Source organism: Schistocerca piceifrons, chromosome 3 (assembly GCF_021461385.2).
Source record: "Schistocerca piceifrons isolate TAMUIC-IGC-003096 chromosome 3, iqSchPice1.1, whole genome shotgun sequence".
Lineage (NCBI taxonomy): Eukaryota > Metazoa > Arthropoda > Insecta > Orthoptera > Acrididae > Schistocerca > Schistocerca piceifrons.
Window position 1 is genome coordinate 371315461 of NC_060140.1, and position 26047 is coordinate 371341507.

The 26047-nt window shown below is 38.3% G+C and overlaps 2 protein-coding genes across 5 annotated transcripts in view; one reads left to right on the forward strand and one right to left on the reverse strand.

Annotated features, from left to right (window-relative positions):
* The window catches only part of LOC124788313 (AP-5 complex subunit zeta-1-like), a 158491-nt gene extending 158187 nt beyond the window's left edge, over positions 1-304 (forward strand). For 2 of the 4 annotated variants that reach the window (XM_047255549.1, XM_047255550.1), the window contains exon 13: positions 53-303. In XM_047255549.1, coding sequence (XP_047111505.1) covers positions 53-140 — 88 coding nt within the window. In that variant the 3' untranslated portion in view covers positions 141-303. Of the gene's footprint in view, positions 1-52 lie in introns of all 4 variants that reach the window. The other 2 variants (XM_047255551.1, XM_047255548.1) reach the window with 2 other exon arrangements.
* The window catches only part of LOC124788315, a 96823-nt gene continuing 71060 nt past the window's right edge, over positions 285-26047 (reverse strand). Inside the window, exons 3-4 of the mRNA XM_047255552.1 lie at positions 13038-13338; positions 285-654 (exon numbers count right to left, since the gene is read on the reverse strand). Of these exons, the coding sequence (XP_047111508.1) occupies positions 410-654; positions 13038-13338 (546 nt within the window). The 3' untranslated portion in view covers positions 285-409. The remainder of the gene's footprint in view (positions 655-13037; positions 13339-26047) is intronic.

Consider the following 26047-nt stretch of genomic DNA (forward strand, 5'->3'; position numbering starts at 1 on the left):
TCCAGATATTCTTTACTGTTCAGCAAAATCTCATCTTAGAAACATGTTACAGCATTGCTCGTGCTGTGTTGTCAGCATCGCACGATGGTAGCCAAGCAATGAGTGCAGCTGTGCGAGTCCTGGCTCAATTCATGGAATAGTGATCTGCATATAGAGACTGATGGCTTCTTATTTTATATTTTACCTGTAGATGTCTGTGTTGTTTCATGTAGGATTAATAGCAGATTCCGTACTTTTGTTTTGTCTATATTCATTAAAATGATTTATTAAAATTAAAAGACAATTAATGGAATTATTGTATTAAATAAAGTTAATGTAAATATTTGTATGTTAATAAATTTTGTAGAATGATTTTAATTGATTATTTAGTGTTAATTACTGCTTAGCTAATTATCACGAGGCTACTGTTTCAAGGAATTATGAATATTGGAACAGGAAGTCTTGTAAAATCTGTCACTGCCCATACAACTTTCAGCATCATTTGAAAATTCTTTGTGTTGGGATCCATCGACAAAATCCGTGGTATCATTTCTGATAAAATCAGATCAAATACATCTATTTGAAATTGTAGCCTCTCTATTAACTGAAGATTTTCTTGAAGTTTCTGCCACTGTTTCTCATCTTTGTAAACCAAGTGTAGTTTTTTATTAAGACCTGCAACACCAAAATACACAACTGTAAGCTACAACAAATTACAAAAGAGCAAGTAACTTGGTGCCTGAAATATATAAATACACATTAGTTCTTTAAGTGAAATAAAGCCACTAATTCAAATACTATTTAGTCAGTGACTAGCAGTCTTTCAATAAGTAGATACATATTGAAACAAGTTTTCCTGGAAACACAGCGATTGGGAGAGAAACACCCGATATAAATCCAGCTACTTGTAGGCAGTATAGATAAAAAAATTACTGCAACTTGCTTTCAAGCAATGGACCACTCCAGACAGCAATATCAGTATTTCAACTAATTCTACATAATAATAAGCTGCTTTTGTGCAGGTTGCCTAGCCAGTCTGGTGTTTGAAATTTTTTATTTTATTTATCATTTTGCATTTTAATATTCTTCTGTAATGTGCAAATACAATTCATTGTGGCCTGCATGCCAAGTTGGACTGTCACTTCAGCAAAGGTTGTTTGTCCTGCAAACAGGCCTACTACACTTCATTGTAGGTAGCTAATTGGGAGCATGGGAAGTAAACCACATTTTAACTGCTGGACGTTCTCTAGCACCAGCTTTCAACTTTTTCAGACTTTGTCCCGACACTTAAATTGATGTTGTGACAGGCTAATGGCATCAACAAACCAACGTAGGTGTATCCCATATACGGAATATAGTGAGTTTACTATCTTTTAACCAACTCTTTCATTTTAAAAAAATCCGTTCAGGTGCCCATATCCTAGCTGACTTTACAAGGCCCCCTGTGCACCTATAATTTCACACCTTTATTTTCATCCGCACACACTGACATAAGAGAAAACAATGTAAACCTTACAGGATTTGTGAAAGGACCACACAGAATCCCACATGTATTCTGTAAAAATCTAGCACATCTTCAAGTACTGTTTTCTTCCAGATTTTGACCAACTGCTTTGCAAGAAGACGCATTATAAAACTGAAGATACAGTGTGCTTAAAATTAGTTGCAACTTTTGACACTTGGCTCACCAGAATGGATGTGACACCAATGGCAAGCCGGCTTTCCCACCACGCAGCCAACAGTTCTGTTGGAAAAGAACCCCTGTTGCCACGCAAAAGATGTGTGAATGTTCAGCAGTTCTCATGTGAAGTGGTATTTTTTGGTGTTGAAATGTTCTGCAATCAGGTGTATTGATTAAGTGTTTTATGTTGGCATTGCATTAATAAAAACAGTGCAGCCTGTCTTTACAAGAGATTCACAACAGAAGAGGTCTCCAAGAAAACATTCACCAGCTGCAAAGGTATTGAGCTTTGGAAGGGGAATTTCAATCTGTCCACAAGGTCATAAATTTGTGTTTTCTGTGCACAGTTATTTTGAAATTGAGTGCAATACTGGCAGTCCAATTTTAGATGTTGCAATAGTGGTGGACAGAACAGCTATTGCACTTAGCATTCATCGATCTATAGTACTAAGAGCTGGGAAGGAGAAGGAAATGATTAAGCAACATTAACTTGTTCTTTAGTAGAAACCCTGGGCAAAAAAAGAAGTTACGACAGGTGGGTAACCAAGATAGATGCATCTGTATGCCTATTATCAATGCAAGGAGTACCCCACTTTAAATAAACTGCTTTTCAACGTACAGAAACAGAGCTGTTCAAGGGGAATTGGTTATCACATCAAAACTGTCTTCAAGAGATTGGTTTATGGCAAAAGATGATTTCCTGTCAGACATTTATCATCGAGAGGAGTTACATACTGGTCTGGAGAGGTTGATATCTGTTTGCCATGAGGAGCGCATTCAAGACATTGTTTGACTTGTGATTAACACATGTGACATGTTGACAAAGGAGTGGACAGACTGCACAGCACAAGGAACAAAAACAGCACTGTGAGGCAGGGGTGGCAGGATAATCATCCTTCACACTGGATCTGCTTGCTGCTTCATTCAAAACTTTTTATTGCTGTTCCATTCCAGGCAGCAAAGCACCTATCATGAATAACTGAAAGCCAGAGTTTTCATGAAGTGGTTTTCGAATACTCTGCTGCAAAATAGTCCTCCAAATTCAACAACAGTAACAGAAAAGTGTCATACCTTCCTATTGTGATGAATAAAACTGTAACAGTGCAGTGGAGGTAAGTGTATATTTTACTTCGGGTACCATATAAAGTTGCATCTAGCATGAATAAGGTGGAGTTAATGGAACTTGTAGCACAGTACAAGCCAAAAACTTTATACTACCATGTGAACAAACTGGCTAATGGCATAGGGCAGTGTGTAACCAGGCTTCCTTCACATCATGCTCATTTAAATCCAATTGAGAATATATGGGTCTGGGTGAATGGCAATGTGGAACAAAACAACAAGAAGTTTACACTCAGTGTTGCGTTTCTGTTCATTGAAGGTGACAAATATTCCAATCCCTTTGAGACATAACATATTCTTCTAGAAATGAAAATGTATATAAGTAAAGTTATTGCTAACAGAATATCAGTGGAATACAAACAGTCTGTATGGATGGTGTAACTCTAAATACTTATCTTGAGATCTGCTTGTTGTCCTAGAGTTCTTGTTGTGAACTGGATTCACATTTCACGTTCAAACAGTGTGTAATGTGAAACAAGGAATAGGTATACCTTAATTCATCTCATTGCAATTTATTGCACACAGTGACACAGATGGTGCAACACAAAACCTCTAGTCAACAATGACTCCCAGTGAGCTGGCTCTCTCACTTATCCCTCTGAACAATGTTTCCTAATTGGTATTGTAAATTTTCAATATTACTGTTAAAAATAATTACATCCAATTGAACTGAATCACTTACATTATAGTTCTAAACACTCATCAGTTTTGTACATTCAATTCAGCCTTATTACAATGTTATTACAGGAATTCACGTCAAATATGTTAAAAAAAGAAAAGATGGTTTCCTAGTTTTCTTAATGACATGAAGATAAGAGTACAGTAAGTTCTTACCATATTTTTGACTTCCATACAATCGGATCCTTTATTTGGTAAGTGCAATAATTCTGTTTGGTAATTTGTTCATGCATTTCAGACAGCATTATTTCGTGAATTATTTTAGTTACTTTGGGAACTAAAGGCTTACATTACGTATATTTGTTTTATCGATTAACAGTAACAATTCAGATGTTATTTCAGCTATTTTGACCAACAGAAGAAAATTAAGTAATACATTTAGTATCATTCACAAGGTATGGATGACTGGTGTGAACACTGTATTTATCTTATAATTTTACCGTTAATTGGAATCTGGGTGATTACATGACCTAAATAAACTAAGAGTTGTTGCATCAACCAATGCAGTAAGCCTCCCAAACTGGTCTGTTATGTATCACCAGTGAGGTTGAAATGCTGGCAAAAGAAGCCATTGCAAATGTTTCCCATAGGAGTCATCTGTCATACCAAGAAGGTAATTCAGGAGTACTGCTGGAGGACAGACTGAAGAGACAGTCATTTCTGTTGGTTCAAGTGCCAGTTCTGGGTTTGAGGATAAGGATAGGGACTTTTCTTCATTTGGGGACCTCTACAGTCATGAGTAGGTATAAAAGATTCATAGATGTAACTGCTCTGTTCAGTACTGCCATTTCTTTACCGCCAAAGAATGTTTGCCTGGCGGCCGGCGAATGGCCATGACCAAACACAGGCATGGCGTTATCACCACTTGCTGGCACACTTCCCTCCACTTGCCCCATATGAAACTGTCAAAAGCCACAACTTATTTCAAATGCACTATAAAATCACATATTGTAAATGATGCACAAAGATGCTACCCATACACCCTGAGCAGTCATGGTCTCACATGGAAGTCACACTTTTGTGTGTCACCTCAAAAAGAGACAACACCCCCAACTACCACACATGAGCAACGATACTTTCATTAATGTGTACGACAATAATAATATTTATCCTTGGTTCTAACTATATTGGTACATATGTTAAGAATAACTGCTCAGACAATATCAGGATTTATCTGCTCACAAGTCCACTCGTGCTCTTCCCGCAATACGTGGTGGCAAGGTGAATTCTTAGCTTGACACTTATTATTCGACAGTTTCCTTTTGAGTCAATACGCAATGGACATTTTTCCCAGTGAGTAGATTCTGTAGTTGATGTAAGTTTCTGTTAGATAAGCAAATTACACTTTTAGTTTTGCCAGCATCTCTTTATTAGCATCAGAAGTTTTCCAGCTGTTTCTTTTATCTATGAATATGGTGGAAATCAGAGGGCCAAGTACAGTGAATATGACATGTACATTGCCAGAGAACCTTTGTGCATATATTTCGAGAATGCTGGTCTAACTCTACTATATTCTTTAGACAGAGCAAGCGGTATTGATCATTCATGTTCCCAAGTGGTTACATGCCATTTTTCAGTTTGGGCACTATGAGTGACAATGTGAGACACCATTAGTTAAGTATTGGCAGAACTTTCTTAGAGTGGGTATGTACTGAAAGTGCAGGCATGGAAGGAATGTGTGGGGCTGCTAAAATAGGGTTATAGAGTTGATGAGGTAGAATTAAGAAGTCAGAGTGCTAAAGAGCAGTTCAAGGCATGAACCCAGGGAATTACGAGGTGAACAGGCACTTAGGTTAAGAAACATAGAACAGTAAAGTGCTGATGTGGTAATTGGTGGTAACCCATGAACTCAAGTTTCTCTCTTACCCTTACTGTTCAACCTATATCTATCTGATCTACCTGACACTTCGTCCAGAAAATACTGCTATGCCGATGACCTGGCTCTAGCCGTAAAACACCAGGAAATGAAGACAACAGAAGAGATTCTAGCCAATGACCTGTCTGCATTAAATAATTACTTCAAAATCTGGAGACTCCAACCCAGTGTGAGTAAAATAGAAGTGTGTTGCTTCCATCTAAATAACCAGTTGGCGAACGTAAAACTGGAAGTAAGTTTCACAGGCAGAATTCTTCGTCATAATTGGAACCCAAAATATCTTGGTGTCATCCTGGATCGTACACTATGCTTCAAACACCACCTTCTTAACTTAGCTCCAAAGCTGAGGACTCTAAACAACATCCCCCATAAGCTATGCGGAACTACCTGGGGATCTTCAGCAACCACTCTGCGATCTTCAGCTCTGGGCTTGGTGTACTCAAGTGCTGAGTATTGTGCACCTGTTTGGATGAACAGTCATCATACAAGGCTTGTTGATACCCAGCTGAAAATGACAATGCGCATAATATCTGGCGCAATCAGATCTACTCCAGTTTATTGGCTTCCACTGTTAACCGGTATAATGCCTCCTGATCTACGCAGATGTACTGCCCTTATGAGAGAATTCCACAAGATCTCCAGGAATTCAAACCTATCCATGCATAGCGACCTGCCTCTTTTAAATCGCAAGAGACTGAAATCACGCCATCCAATTCTGTACGATGCTGCTGACATGGTTGCTAAGAATTTCAAACCTCTTTAAGAATGGAAAGGTCGGTGGGAAGCAGTGACAGATGTGCACCTGCATAACATCTTCTCAGGTGCTAAACTTCCAAGGATTCGACTTACCACGCAAGACCTGGTCTACTCTCAACAGAATCTGTACCGGCCATGGGCGATGCAGGGATGCTCTCTTTAAGTGGAAGAAGCTGCCTGATCCAGCTTGTGACTGCGGGGCTCCATAACAGACTGTTCACCACACTGTCAGTGAATGCAGGATTCGAGCCTATCACGGCGCCAAAGAGGACTTCCTGCTAGCAACTCCAGATGCAGTGCGCTGGATTGAAGGACTGGATATTCAGCTGTAAAGACAAACTTAAGTTTCTTGTGTGTCAATATGTACATATGTATAGGTAATTTAATTTCATGATATGTCTGTATTAGCCATACGCTAAATAATTACTGGAATAAATGTCCCACATAGTAACAATAATGATCTGAATCTTCTATGAAGTATTGAATGTTCTTAGCTTAATCCAAAACGTGGATGCTGAACATGTGATTAGTACTGTGTGTAGGCATTCAATAACAAGTGCCATGCTATTTGGAGTTTAAAATAAACTGACAAAAGAGAAAATTAACTTTCATGAGAATAATAAATGCAGACCATTATGTATGATGAACTTTTAGTTACAGGCTATGGTCAAGAGTATGGTTTTCAGAGTGAAACTAATGGAATTAATATTGCAGATAAAACTACCCACAATTCCAGTGCCAAAGTGAAGAAAGTAATTTTACAAAATGCAGGTCTTGATTTTTGTTTCTTTGCAATCCAGGCTCTCTTTGCGATTGTTTTTCATCGAGCAGAACCTGAAGTCTAGTGAAGTATTCACAATTTGATTTAACTATGCACCAATAACAATCCCTTTATCATATCAGAAAACACTAGTTTTAACATTTCCAACAAATGAAATCCAACTTCATCTTTTTTGGAGCAGTGTCATTATCTTTCACTGTTTTCACTGCTGCTTGATTTCTGGCACGGAGCAAATGATTCACAGCTGACCTGCATCACACATGGTTGATAAAAAAATCTGCGGGATTCTTTTTTAAAAATGGTCTAAACAAAGCGAGAAATTGGTTTTCATATTTGCCTTTTGTCAGTATTCAACAAATGTGCTGACCATATTACACAAAGCTTTCTCATTGTTGATCTTTCATATAAAATGCAATGTGTGAAGATACACTAATTGATGCATTCTTTGTATACCCAGCCGGGCACTGTCTGCAATACATGGCTGTCCCATATGACTGCCAGCAAGAACTTCCTGACCACCGCTGTGGATCACTGCACTGAGATTGTTCACATGGTTCTGCCACAATACTGTTTTCGATTCTAACTAAGACCATGTCTTGCATTGTAATATCGTTAATATCTGTTGACCCTGCTACAAATAAAATTTGACTGTCTTTTTGTTACAGAGTGCTACATCAGCCTAAATTTGCTGTGACAATCTCCTCACTGCTAAGGATTTTCCTTGCTTCTTACATATTGTGCATAGTGTTACAAAAGCTCAGTTGTCCTGGCCACTGGAATGAACGTTACTGTCTCAAAACTTCCACAGTCCTGCTAAATTTTTCTACTAATTGGTGAGCAGTTCTATTCAGCAAATAAGCAGTATGCTGCACAGCTACCTCACATATAATATTAGTTATTTCGCAGCTCTCTAATCACAGATAGTTCAAATATGAACTATGCTTGCTCTTAACATTTTCATATTGGTTGTAGTTTTGGGACATCCTTCATACGACTAACCACCACCAACATTGAAATGCTTTGTGTTAACAATCCAAGAAAAATAGTTTTAATGATGGAGCTGTATTCCGGGTTATCCATTCCAACAAAACACACAATTGTTTAAACAGCTGTTCTGAAGATGAAGTTCATACAAGAAACACAAAATTTAGTGAGTAAAGAATAGAAAATCCAGGGTGGAAATGTAACAATATCGTGAAAAGCATAGTTGCTATTCACCATATAGCGCAGATGCTGAGTCATAGACAGATAAAACAAAAAGACTGTTAGAAAGTGAGCTTTCACAGCCAACAAGGTCTTCTTCAGAAAAACACACACACACACACACACACACACACACACACACACACACACACAGGCTGGCTATGAGTCTGCATGGTTTGTGGAAATGAATTCCCTGAAGGGTGGTCAATTTTACTGAGTAACACTGAACAAGACAAAGGCTTCTCCAGGTGATGATGCAGGATCAGAGTCATGACATTGCTGAGAGAAGACTTGGTAAAATGGTCGACTCCATCTCATGTGAAGAGGGGTAATGTCTTCTGGATCGGTACCCCGATTTTTCCAAGGCCATTGCAAAAGTGGTCATGTGATGAAGATGTTAGAGTTTTCTTTTTCACATCAAAGTATGGTAAATGACCAAAGTGTTTGTTTTCTTGGACTGACTGTTCCTTATTGAAAACGGAGCACTTTGACAAGCGGGTTCATGTAGGTCCAGACTTCTGACACAAGTTTTAGTACGGACACAAGGTGTGATATGCTGGGTACATCCATAATTACCACAGGTGAATTCATTGAACATCAAGATGATGTACAAACCAAATGGAAGCAAACAAAGCATTGCACATATGATGGTACGTAAGGTCTGATCATGACCTCCACCTTTTCTGCATGTGTTGTCCCCTCCAACATTAGACTTCCGTGTCAACTCTGTTATCTTTGGCCCCTTCTGGATACAGCGGGCAAACTGTGCCTCTCACCTGGAGACCGGCATGCAGTTTTTTATTCAATTACCAAGATAATGCTCTGTGATTTGTGTAAACTTATGCGAGAAGTAAAAGACTCTGGATTGTCACCTGTAGAAGTACAGCTCAAGTCTGACAAGCATCTACTGTCCTGATCAGGAGGAACCACACTGTGTCATTTGCAATGCTATTCAAACTTGTATTCAATGTGTAACACCAAGAACTGAGGTTTGGTCATTAAATAGGTCTCTCTCTCTCTCTCTCTCTCTCTCTCTCTCTCTCTATCTATCTATCTATCTATCTCTCCATTCCAATAGAGACTAGCTACTGTGTTGAGTAGAGTTCTCTATACCAATGTCCTTGTCCTTTCTGCCACTGCATAGCAACTGGTGGAAACACTTGGGGGTTGTACTGCCAGGGCCTCACAACTACTAGCTTTAGTAAGTTTGAATCACTTTATGGCACACTGTCTGCTCTGGTGTCACCCAATCCAACTCAGCACATTCTGCCCAAGTGCCACTCAGCCACCTGGTATGGTGAGTGTTACCCTGAGTCCTAGTATTCCAGTGGGAATGGGCACCTACTCCTTAGCATGCTTAGACAGTTTACAGTGCAGAAACCGGAAGTGCAGTCCCCACACTGTCAGTGGTCACATGACAATGTCTCTATTATGCACTGGCTACTATGTTAGGTTTTGGGAGTGGGGAGCAGTTTACCTAGAAATGGCTGTCAGGATGGTCATGCCTGGGAAGATACACACGTACAATGTTTATTAGTTACATGTTCCATAGATCATTTGAATGATTCTTTTATTGATTGTATACACTAGTGTTTTTGATGTTGATGTTGTTTACTGGTCAGTAGTTTTTCAATAGAAATTCATCCATGGAACAGGAGTAGTAGTCCAGGAGAAATGATTTTAGGTTAGACTGAAAATCTGTTTTACTACCTGTCAGACATTTTGTGAGATTGGGCAAATAATCAAAGATTGTTGTTGCTTCGTACTGAACACCTTTCTGAACCACTGATAGGTTTAATAATGGCAAATAAAAGTAACTTTTTTAGATATGGACCTCACTGTTCTGTTCTCTACCTTTCCCTGCGCAATTCACACTTCAGTCAAATTTGGAAAGTATGGACATCAAACCTGGGAAGGGACCAAGTTGAGAATGGTAGGAATTAATTTAAGGGGCCACAAGAATAAGCCAAGCTAAAACCTACGTGAAAGCCAGGTTGTCATCAGGAAAGTGGAATAAACTATAGTGAGTGGGGGAATAAACTAGGGGCTAGCAACTGCAGTACAGAAAAGGTGGAGTACTTCAATGGCTCAGCACCCACACTCACCATGGCCATACCCATAAGAGTCATCATGAACCCCCTGGGGGTTGATCTAGTTGCCAACAGCTGGTTCCCAATATAAATTAATACCCATCTGTTACACTGAATCTTTATACTCAATCCTGCATGCAGCTTTAATTTCTGTCTCAGTAGAGTTCAGTTTCTTGCCTACTGTGACAAATACACCACCTCCCTTTCCCATTAACCTATCCTTTCAATGTACATTTAGGCTTGTCCCAAAAAATCTAAGGAAGGTCAGTTTTCTTTACCTAATATATGTGAGCCCCTTTGCTGTTCAGGAGTGCTTCAAAATCTAGAACTTTGTCACTAATGCTTCAGCAGTTAAATCACTAGATTTTTTATAGTTATATCTACTGGGGTCATTTCTTTGAAATTTACACTAATACTTTAAGGTTTCCTACAGATATTGTTATCTGAACTGGATGGAGAGTTGCTTAACACACAAACAGCCTCTTCTCAGCCTCGGATGTGTGATGCACTTCTGACCCATTAAGGAGGTTGCTACAGTTCTGAAACTGTATGGTGCAGCACAGCTTGTCACAAAAACCTCTTATTAAAGCCTTCCATTCCACGCAGAATAAGGAAAATGGAGTGGGGGTCACAATATGATTCAAGTGTGACCTTTGAGCCCAGACAACAAGAATTGTTCATTCTAACATGTGCTACAATCTGCAACTCATAACATCCTGTTTCCGCAATGGCTGCCAAAATAGCTTCTTTAACATGATAAACGAGGCATCCTGGCATATCTCACCCTTGCCGCTAATTTCCTATGTGGCATCATTATTCATTATACATCTGAACTGCTGACAATGAACAGACCCTTACCCTTCTGCACTTACTTCTCCTGGTGCATGACAAAGCAGGCCTCCCGACAAGTGAAACATGTCTCACTGACTCATTTTCAGTGGGACACAGAACTTTAAATTTGTTCGTTAGTTGGATGGGCATAATACTCTTATTTCTCCTGGCCTCTGCAACTAGACCTACCACTGACTTGCTACGCACAGTTTAATTCTTAAGTAATGATAGGCCCTGTATTTTCTGGAGAAGAGAGAATATGCATGGAAAAGGAGAGTACTTGAAGTACCTTCGATCTGTCTGGTATGTAAAACTTTTTATCTCACATACACAACCATTTGCAGCAGGTTCCAGTTGTTTGACAGCTGTCAGGGCGATTTCCACCCGCTTGCCAACAGCAGACCCAGTGACTGCATTTTAACTGGTGTAATGTTTTTCTCCATAGTAAACAAATGGCTTTAGAAGTGAATCAACAAGCTTAGTTTAGTTTCTGGGTAAGTTACACTACGAGGATAAAAAGCTCTCCTTACAAAGTTAAGCAATTAAGCACCAACAAAAAGATTTTGTGTTATAATAAGAGTAAAAGCCGAGACAAAATTTAACTTCTTGGAACTTAAGTCTCGAATTTTTTGTTTTGATGGGATTATGCTCACTAACAAACTGTAAAACAATGGAAATTTGCAATGAATGGATACATTATAAATTGCTATTGAAAGGGCAAACAAAACTGTGTACAATATGATAGTTACAATAAGTGCAGAACACAATATTACACCACAGCAGTCATCTGAAGTACATTTATGTCACAATCATCATCTTTTAAATATCTCCTCAGAACAAACTGGGCAACAACTGGGAAAAGAAGCAAAATCACACTAATTATGTAACTATCAACATTGCAATTAAGGATAAATTATTTTCCAAATCACAAAGTTACCGAAGTCAGTTGAACACACAACTGTAGCTCACAAATGTCAGTTTTCCACAAAATACATTATGTGCATGCACTCATAATATTCTAAAATTTCTCAAAAATACATTATTATTTACACAAAATACCTTAAAATTAGATGTAATAATTGAATGAGCATACTAACGATGAAATTTGTAAAATGCACAAATGTAGAGTAGCAGTGATGTTATGTTACAAACTAGTGTTCTAAAATACAGAATATATCATGACATTCACACAAGTTTTGATATTAGTGGAGAATAACGTATTAGTGTGTACATTAAATGTTAATATCTATAGATTTGAAGCTACTTCTTTGGCTTACATGTCTCATTTGTACAAAGGAAAAACTGTAAGTCACCTTGTGTATACAAATGTGCAAATTGCACAGACTTTGCACTTGGCTGATTTTCTGACACTTGTTATACTAGCTTGCTGAAGTGTCTGTCTATCCCATTATAACAATGAAAATCATGGAGTCCAAGAAAGCATATCGAAGTGGATGATAACTGTTATCTCAAACAGTTCTCTCTCTCTCTCCCTCCCTCCCTCCCTCACCCCCCCCCCCTTCTTCATCTTCTCCTTCTTCTTCTTCTTCTTCTTCTTCTTCTTCTTCTTCTTCAATAGTGAAACCAATAAAAATGTTTACTTATATAGTTTGTGATTTGAAGAAAATTAGGTGAATATGTTGGACTGGGCTGTGCAAAACTCTGAAAAGAACCCCACTGAACATCTGTATGTGGAACCAGAGCAATGTGTGTCAAGAAGAAATTCCATCTCCATTATACAAGAACACAGTAGAGTGTCTTCCCTGATAATCAAACTGTAGTATTGTAGTAATGAGAGGAAGTCCCAGAACACTATTAGTTATGAGACGACGTTTCAGGAATAAACAGAAATGTGTGTGTGGATGTTTTTGGCCACATACAGAAAATCTTTAAAATATGTGGACAATTATAAATAGCAAGACAAACATAATTTTCCATGAAATGACAAAACATGTAAGAAGTATTATAATTATAATGACATACATGATCTTAATATCTATACAATGAATGACAGGTAAAAAGATGTAGCTATCCTCATACCATCAAAAATAGCAGTCTTCCTCCAGTACCACAGTCCCATGTTCTGACATGGAGTGGTGTGTTTACTCCTTTGAGGTGTTGATCTTGATCTGCTCACAGTATGAACAATATTATCTTGATTTGACAGTCTTAAAAATTGTTTTTCCATTCTTTCATATATATTTCTCAACTCCAACTCTTCCTGTACGTCTGTTCTTGAAATACAACTATGCACATCAAATAGTTTATTCGAGAGACTCATAGTATCTGCAAACAAGCGTCCTAGAGGTTCTGAGAGGTTCTTGAGCCAGATTGTCTTATTCTGCAAAATTGATAAACAAAATTGTCAGAAGTTGTTCTGGCCAAATTAGCTACAAGTCAAGTATTCAAAATGAGACTTACACAGTACACTATTACACAAATAGTCTCCTCCTGTTATCCTTCTCCTCAACTGAATTAATTATTTTCATAACAGATGATGATTCAGCGCCGAAAAATATAACATGATAAAATAAACAACCCCAGAATGTGGTGTCTGCAGCTCATAAATATCTGAAGAATGTCATGTTTACTTCCAAGAGCTGCTGATAAAATTTCTTTACAAACCAGTTTTGCTCCACGAACCATCATTGGGTGTTCATAAAAGCATTTACATCGTATTAGGTGATAGACAACCATAGGTGCCAGATAATAAAATTCATGAATTTGTCACTGTTATCACATAGTAATATAGAATAAATCTATACAAATGATGATGTAGTTTATATTACTATGTGGCAACAGTGACGAATTCATGGATTTTATCATCTGATTCCAATGATTTTATTCTGCCTAATATGATGTTGAAAATGCTTTTATGAACCTGATTATGGTCTCTGGACTGAAACAAGATGTTAATTAAAGAAATTTTATCAGCAGCTCTTGGAGGCAATCATGATGTCTCCATATTCAGTAAGTTACTTAGGCTCATATTTTTCATACTAAAATGCAGTAATATACCATTTACAAATATTTTGATACTTTGTACCCTCAATTCTATAAACACTATTTTATTTCAGGTTGCAGCTGTGTCACTTTTTATCCTTTACCACAAACAGCATGCCTTCATTGCCAACTGTTTTACTTATGGTGGATGCTGAAATACTTTGGGAGCAAGTTGGTTGTGTCAAAAATCTATGCACAGCAGGTATGAATATCTCTTGTTGTTTCTCTTAACTGGCATATTTCTTTTCTTAAATCTCAGACATGCATTCAAACACACACAAATCTACTCACCTGCCCCCTCCCCCCCTTCCCTCCCACCCACTCGATGCCGATTAAGGATAATTGGTTACAGAATGCAGTGTGGCGTTTACACTATTGTTGAAAGAAGAAAGAATTAAACTAACCTAATACAGCTAACTAATGTAAATCCCCTTAAGTAAAATTTGATGCTGAGCTGAACATCTTCGTGCAAAAATACAGATTACTACAACAGCATCACACATACTCCCACTATGAGGCACTAAAAAAAAAAAAAAAGAAAGGTGTTAAATTTAATCCTGGGCACTGGCGCAAAATTTGGTAATCAAGGAACATTATCCCACAACTATCTGTCCTTCCAAGCCATATCTTGAAGGTGAAAATTTCTTCATGTCCTAATTACACCTGTTTGTTTCTGATAAGAGGTTCCTTGCAGAACTAACTTCTAGAAGGATTCAGTGTAACAAGTGCTGTCTGTCCAGTTCCCGAGACTCACAATATTTTCACTAGACCATTTTAGGATAAATTTCTGTGTAATATACAGCTGCCAGATACAGGTGCAACACTCAATCGAGAAACTAGAAACAGCAACTTCGATCGAACACAGTTTAACAATGATAAAATGTTTGGATTTTTCCATAAAAACGTAAGAAGCCTGTTAGACAAGGATTATGAGCTTCTCATATCAGGAAACTGAATAATGCAAAGTATTTCTACAGATATGCTATGCATAATAAATCATCACATGGAATAAATAAGAGACAGAACAGATGTACCAACATGGTCATAATTTATCATTTCATCACTGTAGGCATAAAATGAGAAACGGCTGTACACATATAAAGTGGACTAAAATACCAAGCTATACAGCTAAATGCAAGTATTGCATTAAAAAGCTGTTTGAAAGCCGTGGAATAGTGATACAAGGTGAGCAAAAGTAACTAGGTATTATGAAATGGTTACTAAGTTTTTAATATTGATGGAATAATATTGGTAATAGTGCAAACACACAGAACATTAAATATGATAGTCATTTTTCATGCCACATAGTACGGACAGTGGCCATGAGAGGTGGTACACTCAACAATATAAAGATGGTCGATCGCCTCACACTTAAAGAATGAGCTGTAATGAATCGCATTATTATTATTATTATTATTATTTCTCTCATTCTTTTCTTTTTATAAATATAAGATATATATAAAATAATACGTTATTTAGTACCAGCGATACTACCTGTTTGTCTCTATAAGTGGTAGCAGGAAGATGTATTACAAATTCCTCCGCGTCAATATTGTTCAAAAATGTGTATTCTAACTGGACATTAAAGAAGTGTTATTAGCTAGAGGAAGTTCATTTATAACCTCATCTGTTCATCATTTCACCCCACGTCGAGAATCCTGCACCAAGAGGATCAAAGCAGACAAGAATAATTTGCGCCAGCAGGTGGAAAAAAAGTACATAAACTTAAATGCTGAATATATGTATTGAATATTGAGAGTCTGTTGATACTAGTAAGTGTGTGTTTTCTTTCTGTACACTGTGTTTTCCAGCGTGCTGTCCACGTTTCTTGTGATCACGATATCCCGAAAGGGTAAGCTTCTGTTCTCTTCTATCTCCACGGTAAATTTGATATTTCGATGTATACCATTGAGGTGTTGATGGAACTCTAGCAGTTTGTCCCTCCCATGTGGCCAAACTACAAAAGTATCATCAACATACCTGCAAAAGGCTTTTGGTTTGTGTTTAGCTTTTTGAAGTGCTCCATGTATAGGTCGGCTATGCCTGGTGCTAGGGGGGAGCCCATAGCTACACCATCTGTCTGTTCGTAGAACTTCCCACCACACTTGAAATAGGTGGTGGTTAGCACATGGTGAAAGAGCTTGATGATATCCTCCTCAAAGTGTTCTTCAAGTAAAGCCAGGGAGTCTTCTATTGGTAATCGTCTGAATAAGGATGACATCAAAGCTGACTAGTAGGTATTCATTTTCCAGCCGGATACCCTGTAGTACCTTCACAAATCCAGCCGTGTTTCACATGGTGTGGACCGTAATCCACGAAGGGTTTTAGCATCTGTGATAAAAGCTTAGCAATACCATATGTCGGCGAGTTAATAGTGTTCAAAATAGGTCGTAATGGGATGCCTTCTTTGTGGACCTTCAGAAGGCCATAGGGATGTGGTGGTGCCGGTGCCCTCGGTTACAGCTTCCTGATGATATTCTTCTCTAGTCCCGAGTTGTTGAATATCTCAACGGTCTTGCGAGTTACTGTTGTGGTGGGGTCCTTCCCTAGTCATTTGAAGACAGGATCCTGCAAGAGGGAGTCGATTTTTTGCCAATAGTTTTCTGATTTAAGCAGCACTGTCGTGTTCCCTTGCCAACACCACTGTGTCCTGGTCCTCCCTGAGTGCCCATAGTGCCTTGTGTTCTGCCGCCGAAATTTTATGCAGTACAAATGGATTTTGGGACTCAGTAATCAAAGAGTCCATAGAAATGCGGTTACACGACAACCTAATCAACTGCAACAGTGGCTACCATCTCAGCACAGCCTGGGAGCCTGCTATCAGGAAAATCAGAGAAGACGTTCCGTTCCACCAAGGGCCATGGACGGAGCAGACAAAAACGGACGCCGGGACACGAACCCCGCATACGCGTCGCCCCCCCACCACCAGCCGCTCTACGTGTATCGGGCGAATCTGCGGGCGTGTGATTGGCCGGCACCGGGAAGCGGAGAGCGGTCCAGCAGAGATATCAGCCCACGACCAACGGTATCCCGACACTTCGCCTGAAGATGATAGAGACGCATTCTATCGAAACGTTGCTATGAGACGATGACACTACTCGGTTGACAACCCATGAAGACTTCATATAAGGTTAATTAATGAATATGCACATAAATCTAATTTAATTGAAAAGTACCAATATAAAGAAATTTTCATGTTTGAAAATCTTTTTTTCATAATTTTGTTAAACACTGTTCACAATGGAGTCAAAGGAAATGGCTACTGTTGAGAACTCATTACAAAACGCAGTATGCCAAGATGTCGGAAATCCGAGCTTGGCAACAGTTGAAAGTAACGCACCAACTCATGAACTGGCCGATGACCACCAAAACCACCATGCTGGCGGCCTACTATTAAAAATGATGACACTGGTAATATAACTAATCATGATATCACTTTTATGACGCTTGATGAGAATTTCTCAGGTCTCACCAGGAGAAATTTTTACACAGCAAAAATTCCTTCGATTATTTGCTCACAACATCTCTAACACAAGAACAGAAAGCAGTTCATAAAAGCAATGTAGCGACACACAATTTGACACAGCTCATGCAACTAACAACACAGCAGTTTACAAGACATCAGGAAAATATATGACAACAGTTTGCATAGCAAAATCAAGCTTTTAATGATTTCAAGAATAGTATTAGACAACAGTTCAGTGAGGTGAGCAAAACTATATGCACTGAATTATCCGGGAAATTCACAGAGCTCGATAAACAACTAAAATAAGAAATAATTACCGACATATCCCACAATATAAACACATTACCAGAAAAAGAAACGTCCATAGACTATAAACAGGAACAATTTGCAGGTGAGTTACAAAACCTTAGTGAAGCATATTCTTAAATTCAGGAGACACAATCTCTACTGGATGCATTGGTAAAAAAATGTGATGAACACAGTCAGCAAGCTGCAAGATGTATGCAAAAACCTACTTACGGAAATACACCAGTTGAGCCTAAGAGTAGATCAATTAAGCTTAGAGTCAGAACTTGCCAAACAAACAGAGAGGTAAGTTATGTGCAGATTTAAAGGAAATAACTGAAGAAGCTGAAGCCAAGATGCTGGATATGGCCAGCACCCTTGTCAGAGTGCAAAATTTATGCAGAAACTGTAGAAGAAGCTCTAAAAGAGAAAGAAAGCCATCTTCTAGCTAAAATAGATTCGGGTTTAAAGGAAGCAGAAGAAAGGTTACGAGGCAGCGCTGCTAAAACTACTGACATTCCAAAATAACATATGACAGAAAACAAACCTTTGCTTTTAGAGAAGTTAGATACCTTCACTGGTTACCCACAATATGGTGCTAGCCTGTCGAAGGAAAATAGCAAAGGTTGCAGAATGCAACAACACTTGCCGGCATTTGCACCTGTCGAGCAAGCGCAGTTGCCATCTGCTACCCCACAAGCGAACGTAAACACACCTGTCACTGACAGGGCGGCATGTTTGTCAACGTTACTTGCACATGAAGGATTACTTAGGCATCAACAATTTCCGATATTTACCTGGGAAGGGAAAATAACACATCCTGTAGTCTTTATTAGAGCATTTTGAAATGTTTCACATCATATCTGTACTGAAGCCCAGAAAATTAGATTTGTTGTTGGATACACATAAGGTGATGTTCTGCTATGGGCTATGGACATGGTGGAATGTTGCCTCTATTATGAACAGTTTGAGAGAGCCTTTCTGGATAAGTATTGGTCTGAGGCCGTACAAGAGAGGCTCAGACGTGACGTATTCAATCCAGCTCCATTCTCTAGCAAGTATGGAAGCTTAAGAGGCTATTTTGAAAAATATTTGAATAAAACCAGATACTGGACAAACCCAGTATCTCAAGTAGACGTGCTGAAAATTTTACAGAGCTGTCTTCCTTCCCACATTAGGGAAAAACTCATTACCATACTGGAACACGACACCGAATACTTTCTATCAGTACTGGACTCAATACACTAATATACAAAGAGACCAGTACAACCCAAGCCTGTTAATACACCGATACCACCACAGAGATTTATGGACCAACAAGGAAACAACGGACTCTTAGTACAACATGGATGACAACCTTACCCCGAACAGACCCATGGAAATGGTAACGATAATCACAATGGCGATGGAGAAAGCCATAAATTCAAAGGCGGATATAAAAGAAATAGGCAAAAATTTAGCAAAAACAACTACAATGGGTGAGTAGCATATGGCCATCCTGTACAATATGTACAGATACAAGATACCAGCAACAATCAGCTGATCGCTTCGCAAAATCAAAACAATAACAGACAACCGAATAAACCACAGACAGTGGAATTCGGCTATCAAAGTAACACACATATGCCAAATAACACGCAGAGGCAAAGAGAATTTGAGTTGAGAGCCTCTCAGGACACTAATTGTCATAATCAAACACCAACAGTCCACATAGTTGAAGTTACGCCTAACTCAGAGACCAATGCCACCACGACACCGGGAAACTTGAACCAGTCATGGCGGGCCCCCATTCTGTGCCCTTGGAGGGGAATGGGGGCACAAGCTTGATTTACACTTGCTTTATCAGATACAATCATGGTAGTGATGTGAGAGACGATCTGTATCAAGGTAATGAGGGTACACCGAAAAACTTGACAGAGGACAAGTTACAAACTGCTATTAAAGCCAAAATATTTGACCTTGATGTACCCATTGTGCTTGACACAGTTGCTATGACTAATTTGATGTCACAGTGATTCTTTCAAGAATTGAAGAAACATGGACGTATACCCACACTGCCAATGCAAAATTGCAAGGTACAAACTGCCGCTGGTCAGAAATTGAAAAGAGTCAAGATATAAGCCTTAATTCCCGTACAATTAGGAAACTTATCTGCATGATGCAATTTTTTAATAGTACAGAAATTAATAGTTGATTGTTTAATCAGTATGGATACATTTAGGACACACCAAGTACATATTGATATAGGAAAAGGCCAATGTCATTTCACTGCAAATAACCAATTATTTGTAATAGACCTAATCAGGGGAAGTACTAATAGATGTAAAACTGAAGTTACTCACGACTTTGAAGTTCAGTTGGTAAATCCCACAGTTATGTTTGTCAACACATACGATAACAAACAGTTGTCAGCAAAAGAAGTAAATGTCGACACAATAAGCACAACGGTAAGTCAATCCAAGTGCTTGTCTCAAGAACAGCAAGTGGGACTTGGAGAACTGATACTTGCTTATATACATGTATTTGAATAAAGACCAGGTATTATTGAGGTTTTAGTGTACAAAATGGAAGTGTATCCTCACGAAACCTTTTGTGCTACCTCATACCCTATACCATGGACGAAGAGGGAAGCAGTAAGGAAAGAGATTAACAGGATGCTTGAATGGGGCATAATACAAGCATCATTTTCCCCTTATTGTAGTCCTATCTTGGCCATGAGTAAGTCAGATGGCAAGGTGCACTTGGTCTTTGACACATGTAACATTAATAAGATTATTGTACCAGTCCAAACATGGCCAGGCAATTTAGAGGAACAGCTTATGAAATACTGTGATGCTAAATTTCTTACTATAGTTGACCTCCAGTCTTCATATTGGTAAATAAAACCACATGAAGAAAGTCGGAAGTATACCGCCTTCATATATGGGGCAGAAGCTTTGAATTTCAAGTATTACCATTTGGATTGAACATAAGTGCAGGTGTATTTCTCTCTGCACTTGATAGAGTGCTTGGGCCTGCTTTTGAGTAAGGTAAGGACCAGAGGTTGTACAGAGATTCAGGGAGAGCATAAGGGAGCAATTGACAGGAATGGGGGAAATAAATACAGTAGAAGAAGAATGGGTAGCTTTGAGGGATGAAGTAGTGAAGGCAGCAGAGGATCAAGTAGGTATAAAGACGAGGGCTAGTAGAAATCCTTGGGTAACAGAAGAAATATTGAATTTAATTGATGAAAGGAGAAAATATAAAAATGCAGTAAGTGAAACAGGCAAAAAGGAATACAAACGTCTCAAAAATGAGATCGACAGGAAGTACAAAATGGCTAAGCAGGAATGGCTAGAGGACAAATGTAAGGATGTAGAGGCCTATCTCACTAGGGGTAAGATAGATACCGCCTACAGGAAAATTAAAGAGACCTTTGGAGATAAGAGAACGACTTGTATGAATATCAAGAGTTCAGATGGAAACCCAGTTCTAAGCAAAGAAGGGAAAGCAGAAAGGTGGAAGGAGTATATAGAGGGTCTATACAAGGGCGATGTACTTGAGGACAATATTATGGAAATGGAAAAGGATGTAGATGAAGATGAAATTGGAGATACGATACTGCGTGAAGAGTTTGACAGAGCACTGAAAGACCTGAGTCGAAACAAGGCCCCCGGAGTAGACAATATTCCATTGGAACTACTGACGGCCGTGGGAGAGCCAGTCCTGACAAAACTCTACCATCTGGTGAGCAAGATGTATGAAACAGGCGAAATACCCTCAGACTTCAAGAAGAATATAATAATTCCAATCCCAAAGAAAGCAGGTGTTGACAGATGTGAAAATTACCGAACTATCAGCTTAATAAGTCACAGCTGCAAAATACTAACACGAATTCTTTACAGACGAATGGAAAAAGTAGTAGAAGCCAACCTCGGGGAAGATCAGTTTGGATTCTGTAGAAACACTGGAACACGGGAGGCAATACTGACCTTACGACTTATCTTAGAAGAAAGATTAAGGAAAGGCAAACCTACGTTTCTAGCATTTGTAGACTTAGAGAAAGCTTTTGACAATGTTGACTGGAATACTCTCTTTCAAATTCTAAAGGTGGCAGGGGTAAAATACAGGGAGCGAAAGGCTATTTACAATTTGTACAGAAACCAGATGGCAGTTATAAGAGTCGAAGGACATGAAAGGGAAGCAGTGGTTGGGAAGGGAGTAAGACAGGGTTGTAGCCTGTCCCCGATGTTGTTCAATCTGTATATTGAGCAAGCAGTAAAGGAAACAAAAGAAAAATTCGGAGTAGGTATTAAAATTCATGGAGAAGAAATAAAAACTTTGAGGTTCGCCGATGACATTGTAATTCTGTCAGAGACAGCAAAGGACTTGGAAGAGCAGTTGAATGGAATGGACAGTGTCTTGAAAGGAGGATATAAGATGAACATCAACAAAAGCAAAACAAGGATAATGGAATGTAGTCTAATTAAGTCGGGTGATGCTGAGGGAATTAGATTAGGAAATGAGGCACTTAAAGTAGTAAAGGAGTTTTGCTATTTGGGGAGCAAAATAACTGATGATGGTCGAAGTAGAGAGGATATAAAATGTAGGCTGGCAATGGCAAGGAAAGCGTTTCTGAAGAAGAGAAATTTGTTAACATCCAGTATTGATTTAAGTGTCAGGATGTCATTTTAGCATTGGAGGGCAGCGTGGAGGGTAAAAATCGTAGGGGGAGACCAAGAGATGAATACACTAAGCAGATTCAGAAGGATGTAGGTTGCAGTAGGTATTGGGAGATGAAAAAGCTTGCACAGGATAGAGTAGCATGGAGAGCTGCATCAAACCAGTCTCAGGACTGAAGACCACAACAACAACAAAGAGTATACGTGGACGACCTTTTACTTGTTACACCCACTTGGATAGAACATTTAAGATTAATTGAAAAAGTATTGAGCTGCTTTTCCGAATATGGAGTAAAAGAAAATCTCCAGAAAATTAATTTCGGACAAGGAAAGGTAAATTTTTAGGACACACAATCTCTTTGGAAGGCATACTGCCAGTACTAAAAAACTTGATGCCATTTGGAACTGCCGTGTTCCTCAGAACAAGAGATGATTAAAGGCATACTTAGGCTAGTGTCATTTTTTCAGGAAGTTCATCCCTAACCAACTAGTGAATAGTGATGCTTTACTCAATCTTCTCCAGAAAAACAGATTTCAGTTATGGGACAAGCAATGTCAAACCCATTTCGAAAACATCAAGCAAGCCTTATTAAATGGTAATATTTTATCTCAACCAGACATGAAGAAAGATTTTTGTTTATGCACCGACATGTCTTCCACGGTCTGAGTGCATGCCTTTTTCAAATGATAGAAGAGGAGGGAAATCTCATCCCTTCGCCAGTCGCATCTTATCCAAAGCTGAACGTTCATATTCAGTCATGGAGTAGGAGAGTTTCACTATAATTTGATCCTTCAAAAAGTTTTAATATTTCATTTGTGATAAACATACAAAAGTACACTGTGAACACAGTCAGATAAGAATTATAAGAAGCCAAGCATGACATGTGTTACAGGTCAGAACATGTTAAGTTATTCACAGACTCCCTCAGAAAGATAAACTGGGACTTTGTTTATGAATATGACACAGATCAATCAACTGTTGAAACTCTATTTAATAATTTCCTTAAGACATATACTGACTTATGGTACTCTTGCTCACCAATGAAAAGAACCAGTACTAAACCAAATAGAAAAGGTAAAAAGCTTAAATGGTACACTGATAATGTTGCTAGTATCCGGGATAAGATGCTTTCACTGTACAAAACACATAAAAACAATGGCAAAATTGGGCAGAACAAAATGATACTTACTATAAAGACTATCTGAAATGTAAGCCAACCTTAACATTGCCAAACAAGCTGCCTATAAAAGTTACGTAGAAGAGCCCCAAACAAATGCAAGATCGTTTGGGATATTATAAAACAAGAACATACTTCTTCCCAAACACAAGACATTCTACTTGAGCCGGAAGAGCTCAATAAATATTTTACAACTACAATAAACGAATTAAAATCAAAAATTAAACAGTCAGACATACCAGCAATTGATATACTTGCTGATCAGCTACCTAAAGGGCATGAATGTCACTGGAGCCCTGTCATACCCACAGATATAATAAATATTGTTAGAAAATTTTCAAACTCGAAAAGCATGGACTACTACTGGATATCTAACTACACAATAAAAAGAACAATATACCTCATTTACAATCCACATGTTTTTATTATGAATAAACGCCTAAAAGTTGGAATTTTCCCTGATCAGCTCAAAATTTCCAAAGTTCTACATATACAAAAAGGGGGAAAAACACCTCCCTGAAAATTACAGATCAGTGTCTAATGTATCAATCTTTTCCAAAATATTTTAAGCAATTTTCCACAAACAGCTAAGCAACTGTTTTGAAAGTATGACCTCCTCTGTAATACACAGCACAGTTTTCGACAAGGGAAAAAATACCACCTCTGCAGTCCTTGAAATAGTTAATCAGACATTAAATGCATTTGAAAATAAACAGCCTCACTTGAACTTTGTGATCTGAGAAAGGCATTTGATTGTATCACCTTTGACATCCTACTAGCCAAACTAAAGTATTATGGTATAAATAATACACAGTTGGAAATAGTCAACTCTTATGTAAATAACAGGAGAAAATTTTGTGTCAATTCAAAATAGACACTCTTCCATGAATAGTGTCGCATCTGGCATACCTCAGGGCTCTGTCCTTGGTCCTTTCTTCTTCATTGTTGCAATTAATGATTTGCCATCTTATGTTGGGACTGAGTGTGACGAAGCAAGCTGGGATAATTTTAATTCCCCTCTTGTTTTGCCATCTGCCTTCTTAAATTCGTTTTGTAACTTTTAACTATTTACCATTAGCATGCATGATTATAATCCGCACATTTTCAAAAAAGAGAAAGGTTGGCCCTCAGTTTTAAAGAATATAACACCAGATCTGATTTTGCTTAGTTTTATGAATGTAATTGATTTTCTAATTTATTTTGACTATTCCTAGTTAGTATCTCTTGTTATAGGCTAAAACCAGTAATTGTTTTGTAATTTAAAATCTGTTGTTGACATACAAATAAATATAATTTCTGTAATAATTGTAAACATTTGGAAGACAAAATGCTAGTAATCTTAAAGTATCTATTTGGCTCTCTATTCGAAAACATGTTAGCACAGCCACCCCTTAATTAATTCCAAAGTGATTAACAGTTTTGTCAAAAGTATTGTTTGTGTAATGATATTTGTTAATTTCATGATTTAAACAAATAATTCAGCCTAACTCTTGCAGTAGAAGAAACTGCTTAAAAGACGCAATTTTTCGATTTGTTCTGTTAATTTAATGAGTTAAGTTTTAATTATAATTTCTCTAAATTTAACTTCAAACAATGTGTAGTTTCAGTACCTATTATTGGGAAGTTATATAATAATTTTTTGTCATGAGTCAGTCAGTCCACAGCAGAGTTTCAGACAAGAAACCTGTGTTGGTTAGAACAACAATACTTCAAAGTAACTGTGGAATAAGTGTTAAATAATTAGGCCGTGTGTAAAAACAATGACAGTGTCTGCTCCAAACTTACCTGATGTTCACCTGCAAACTACTATTGAGGCTTATGGAAAGTTAAGCAATAGTGCACTGGCCATATAAATGTGTATATTGGGGGGTTGTGAAAAGTGAAAGTAAAAGACAGTGAACACAACTATGCATTTGTCAGCTACATTATTTACAGTAGTCAGTGGCCAAACTACGACCCCATATTTCAGCCAGTACGCCAACACCGAGGACTGGAACAAAGAAATGAAAGGAGGTGGAACCACTACACGTCAGTTATCTGCTATGCAGATGATACAACCTTAATCAGCACAAATCGAGATTTATCGAAGCTACACAGAAATCACAGGACACTCTCACCTTAACACTAAACTGGTTCTTGGCTAACAAACTTCTATGTTGACCAGAGAAAACTCAGCATCTGCAGTTGGGAATGGCTAAAAAGGTAGAACCAAAATCCGTATAACTGCTTGGGATACACATTGTTTCCAAACTTAACTGGCAACCCCATATCAACCATGTCTGCAAAAAGTTATCAATGGTGTCCTACCTCATCTGAAAACCGTCTGATCTAGTACGTAACAAATCTCAGAACATCTTACTTTGGACATTTTCAGTCTCATATATCTTATGGGCTGTTACTATGAGGCCACTCATGTCATGACAGTGATGTACTACTGGTGCAGAAAAAGGTGCCACA